This window comes from Gossypium raimondii, chromosome 5 (genome assembly GCF_025698545.1).
Source record: "Gossypium raimondii isolate GPD5lz chromosome 5, ASM2569854v1, whole genome shotgun sequence".
NCBI classification, from domain to species: Eukaryota; Viridiplantae; Streptophyta; class Magnoliopsida; order Malvales; family Malvaceae; genus Gossypium; species Gossypium raimondii.
The window spans coordinates 9,172,174-9,177,867 of NC_068569.1; the positions used below are offsets into that span (position 1 = coordinate 9,172,174).

The 5,694-nt window shown below is 36.2% G+C and overlaps 1 protein-coding gene across 2 annotated transcripts; it reads right to left on the reverse strand.

Annotated features, from left to right (window-relative positions):
* Positions 1–919: 919 nt before the first annotated feature.
* LOC105769369 (shikimate O-hydroxycinnamoyltransferase) lies at positions 920–5,444 on the reverse strand. 2 transcript variants are annotated; one of them, XM_012589963.2, is made up of 3 exons: positions 5,291–5,444; positions 4,152–4,613; positions 920–2,036 (listed from the first exon to the last, which is right to left on the reverse strand). In XM_012589963.2, the coding sequence occupies exons 1-3, from the start codon at positions 5,438–5,440 to the stop codon at positions 1,149–1,151; spliced, it is 1,500 nt and encodes a 499-aa protein (XP_012445417.1). In that variant the 5' UTR covers positions 5,441–5,444; the 3' UTR covers positions 920–1,148. The 2 variants fall into 2 exon arrangements, with proteins under 2 accessions (XP_012445417.1, XP_012445419.1); XM_012589965.2 differs by lacking the exon at positions 5,291–5,444 and adding an exon at positions 5,090–5,266.
* Between the last annotated feature and the right edge of the window lie 250 nt (positions 5,445–5,694).

Below are 5,694 nucleotides of genomic sequence, written 5' to 3' on the forward strand. Positions count from 1 at the left end.
ACAAAAAAAATTAAAAAATACTCCTTTTAATTTTTTTTATTTTTCAAAAAATAATTTTTTTAAATTTTTACTAGCGTGACACGTCGTCAGCAACTATGATTGACATGGAGTGCCATTTTAGTATTGTAACAGTCAATATTAATTAAAGAGCCTATTTGGCCAATTTTATTAATTCATGGTTCAATTGGGTGCAAAAAATTTGGAACAATTTAATTGATTTTTTTTTAATTTCAAGGGCCAAAAACACTTAAGCCTAACATAGTTCGTGTCAACTTACTAAGTCATATGTACGGTCACGTATATATAAAGTCTCACATCAATATAAAGTAATTGTAAAATAATTAAGGGTAAATTACGTCTTTAAACACCCTAAAATAGAGTTGTTCTTATTTTGATTGCTTTAAATTATTTTTTTGTCAATTTAGTCACCGTCTCTATAAAAATTCTTCAAAATTATCATTAAGTCGTTATCTCATCAACTTATTGCTGACTAGACCTACCACATCATCATTTTTTTCATGATATATTGTTGAAAAAGTTACAAAATTTTAAGTTAATGCTCAAGTCTCCCCACTATCTTTTTTGTCTTCTCTTCCAATCTCAATACTGAATGAGTATGAGTTTTTTGGCCATTACGATTCTATTTTAAAATGAAAAGCAAAAGTATTATTATTGGAGCAAAAATAAGGAGTGGAATAATTAAGGGTGCAGTAGGATTAATGGTCTACCACAATGTAATTGAAACACGGATTGCGGTGAGATTAAATTTAAAACGAATGGTGTACACGCACTACAACGTGGGTGTAGGGATGCGCAAACCTTGTATCCTGTTTACCCAACTTTGCATGCACAGATAAAAACAATCCACATATAGATGTTAGTTATTTCCCATTTTCTCCCCTCCTATTGTGAGCTAACGTTGTCACAATGTTCAACAACATCGATATTGAATCGAAATTAGTAATACAACTTGTCCAAAGTTTTTCTTTTTTCTATGCACAAGCATATGGCTTGTGACCAGTGACGTCTGAATTTGAGGTACATTTCAAGTGAAATGTGAGACTTTATAACATAAACAAGTATTACAAAAATTGGGAAAAAGGAACGTTTAAAGACTACATGGACTGTATACGAGGTTTCTTCTTCCTTTAAATGTCATAAAAGAGCTTCTCAAACACGTTCATGTGTTCGGTTTGCAAGGAGATGGCAACTGATAAGCTCCCATCATTGTTTGGACTTGGTAATACGAAAGATAACCCTTCATAAGGAATTCCACCAGGGCCCATAAATATGGGCCTGCCCCACCCGAAATCTGCATCATGGATTGGTAGCCTAACCCAGCTAGTAATCCCAAGGTTCGGACACCTGAAAGTATGAGCACCACGTACAAGTGCAGACAAATCTGGCTGAAGTTCCAGGTAATCAAGGGCTGACCTTAGATATTCATCATCCATCCGAACCAATGCATCATGAATACGGCTCGCAGCGTACCATGTTGGCTTTGACAGTAGATCCCCTGCCACTGCTATTGGGGTAGCAGTGAAGATCACATTCCCAAAGTAACCAGGTGGGAGTGGGGGGCGCAACCTTGCCCTTCCATCAGTGGCAATGTACAGTTTAGTCCCTTGATCATCTTCAAGTCCACGTGCCTTGCAGACTGATCTCCACACATGACCTGACAACATTTCGTATGAACTATAGTTAACATCGTTACCATCTTCCTTGCACTTTGCTTTGAGTGCATTGAGTTGATCCCGGGTCAATTTGAAAATGGAGATTGCTGTGCTTTCAGGACCGGTGGACTGGGGTGGAATCTTCATTGCCGGTGGTGGTTGATATTCGACGTGGTGGAACACAGGTTGTGGGGGGTCCCGGGCACGAAGAAGGGTCCGATCAATGAATGGTGGAATTGTAAGGTCAAGACCACGAGCCATATCAGACCATGTGTTGATGAAGTGGAGACCAGAATATCCATCTGCTGCATGATGTTGCATGCCAACACCTAGTGATGCTCCACCACATTTGAAATATGTGACCTGAACGGAGTCAAAGCCAAAAACCACATTTAGATAAACTCCACTCTAACTGTAGGTAAAAGCTTCTTATTACATATTTTGTTTCCAAGGTTCAAGAAATACATGCACTAGAGCGTGAAATATAAGTATATTCAATGCTGAAAAATGGGGATTACCCTAACTTAAATTAGATAAAAGCCCTGGAAATATACAATTAGATTTGACCCTATTGATCATAAACCTCTGGTTATTAAAGGTCAACCAATTTTGAGCATGCAGGATGCAATTTAATGGATCCTTCTCTAAGATAATAACTACAAGTATGACATAAGTCATTCTTATCCAGGTAAAACTAAAAAGGCTGTTTAACAATCACTTCAACGTATACCCTTGAGTTCAAAGCAGTTTAAGTAGGTAGATCTCAGTTACCACTTTTCATGTTTCAACTAGGGATTTATTAGGTGGTCTGCAACCACCAAAGAACCCTCATCCTATAATGAACACGTTTACTCAACCTTTTTAGTTGGACCGCATTTATCCATGATCTACAAGATACAGGTTCATCTTTAAATGTGAGCCAAGTATTTCCACCGAAATAGAACTAAGCTTTTGCTAATTACTTCACCCACTCCACTGAGGTTACTGCATTTTCTGTTTTCTCCATAATAATGATCACACCTTCTGGACCTGACTTCCTAAAATATGACCAAATAAAACGTTTCTTCTAAGCATCACCACAGAAGGAAACAGAGTCTCTAAACGCTCATCTACCTAGAATTTTAAACTGTCAAACACAGCATTGAATTGCCTATCTCTTGTCTGCAGGGTACCATCTATCATAAGGTTATGCCGGAAACCATGTAATGTTGGGCACATACCCATATATGAAGACTACACTAACTAAACACACCAAATTATGATCCCTCAATCTCAAAATGCCGAATTCTTATACAGGGCAGCCAACAATAATTATTCAACAACTTAAGAAAGTTATGCTATGAAAAATAATGGTCCATGTATACAAGGTACATAGCTAACATATTAAAACTCAGACTTAGGAAAGATTATTATGTAAACTTACGTTATACAAGATATTCCATGCTCTCTCACACCAAAAGGCCAAAACTAAATGCATAAACACAGTGGGATGGTTGGATGCTGCCCACCAACTACAACAATTTATTTCCTTCTCTGAACATGACTTTCATTCCACTAAACTTTTAGCCTATCAACCAAGTAGGCAGTTGGGACTCGCCCACCAATATAGCTATCTTGTTTAATAGGTAACCCCCAACATAGCAACTTATAAAAGGAATTCTAGGGGTACTGATTGGTGATACATACTCTTTTTTTAATCTTGCATTTCGTAAAACTTTTATGGTCCTCCTAATTGGTGTTTATAAGTCATGCTTAAGAAAAAACAAGTCACTGATTGCATTTTTCCGCCCCTTGAATAAATTGACACTGGTTTTAGGTTCCGTTTAGTTTACACTTTTGCTATTTTGCCTTTTGCATTCCTTTTTTTTTTTTTTTTTTGAACAAAGCCTGTTGCATTCTTCTTTTAAATAAAACGGGGGAGAAAAAAAGAAGAAGAAGCAAAAACAAGGAAAGAAATCATTAGCCAAACCAAAATAATAAATTCTTTGGGATAAATAAAGTGGTTTGTATTTCATACACAATCCCATCCCATCCCATCCCATTTTATGTAAATCTATAGAAGGTTAGTGAAATATAAATCCTAGGTAAATTTACAATAAATATTTATAACATATTGTTCTCCTTTCCTGATATTTTTTTTATCATTTTAAATATTTATATTTATATTTTTGATTGAATTGATGTCAAAAACACCAATTTAATTGAGAAATTATTAAAATATTTTTATATAAAATAAATTATATTATTAATAAAGTATTTTTTTCTTTTATAATTTTACATATAATAAATAAAAATTTAATCAGATTTAAACTCATTACATAATAAATTTTAAAGATTCAACTTTGTTGTTTCAATTTTTATATAAACTTTAAGCCTGTAAACAATGGTTTAGGAAAACGCTATAGCTATAATCAGACCAGAAGATATGGCTCCACTCAATAAAAATAAATAAATAAGGGATCAGGTGAAAATCATTACCTGCAAAACCAAGAGTGGATACGTGGAGATGCCACCGGAATAATCAACGGTTGGGATGAGCTGCCTGAGCTCCAAGGTGGGTGCAAAATCACCAAAATCGTCAATAACAGAATTAGTTTCAGCCTCAACAAAGAGCACCCCTTCGCCATTGCAATCAATCTCGATCCTTCCATCCTCGTCCCTCTTCAGCCGCCCCGCCATGGGGTAAAACGGCACCAGGGCCTTGCTCAACGCCTCCTTCATCACCTGCGGATCGAAGAAATTGGCCGCTCCGTTCGGCCTGTAGAAGTAAACGCTAGGGGTGTGGAACCTTGGTACCACCAAGTCCACGTTGGCGTTCCAGAGGCTCCGCCGGGGAGTCTCCCCCGCCGGCCGTACCATTGTTGATTCTTTCACGTTCACAATCATGGTTGTAGTGCTAGTGGGATCCACTGGGGGGAAAAGGATTGGTTTGCTTTTGGCCTACAAAATGAATGCCAACTAAGTTTCAGTTTCAAATTCAATGTTGCATCAAAACACAAAAGCAGATAGATTAATATACATTAAAAGGGACAAACAGGCCGCTCGGACTTATTGTCTTTTTCTGAATAAACAAAAGCGTGACAATCTCAAATCTACTAAAACATGAGAGATTCATAATCTGATCAGGGACCGGGGACTGAATTGTAAAAAGATAGATAGTTCCGTATTCAACAAAAATAATTTATTCGTTAGTCCTTATTACGTGGCTTTGAATAAGAATTAGAGTTTTCACCTGATTCAATGTATTATTGAATATTAAACTAATAACATTAACAACACCTATCATCTTTCTCCCGAAAAAACGAAACCATATACTTAGTTCCATGTACCACACACACACAGAGTCTAAGAAAAATAGATATTTTGAAATTGAAATCAACAGATAATAATCGCCTTTCCTCGGTAGGATTTGATACCTTCTCTGGTCTCTGAGTTTTTTTTTGTAAGAGAAAAAGAAGTGTTTCAGTGCATTCACAATTCCAACTCAATAACCATGGCGATTGAAGAATATATACATATAGAATATAAGCAAGCAATGAAACAGGGTGGAAAACCCAGAAAGTAAAACAAAAAAAAACAAAAAGCTTGATTACTCAAGGGAATCGGAAAAAACGAACCTGCAAATCAGAAGTAAATGCAAAGGAAGAAGAAGAACAAAAAAACGGGAGAGGAGTTGGTGAAAAAGGTGGTGAGCACTGAGGAGAAGATTGGAGGAGAACTTGGAATAATATAAGCGTGGAAAAAGGCAAAGCGAACAAGAGCGGCATTTCATTTGTCACTCACCTACTCCCGCCTACTTAAATTGACCACTCACAATTCGCCACCTAGCTTACTTCTTTGGATTTTGACTACTTTTCTTATCTAAACAAGGCTCATATTTTAAATGATTCGGGTCTCCGATAACAATTGTCTAGACCCGATTCAAATTAGTTGTTTTATTGTAGTTTCAATCTTGTTTTGTTATTATTTCAATATTATATATTTTTATTTTTTATTTTAGAGACATTTGTTTACTAAGTTG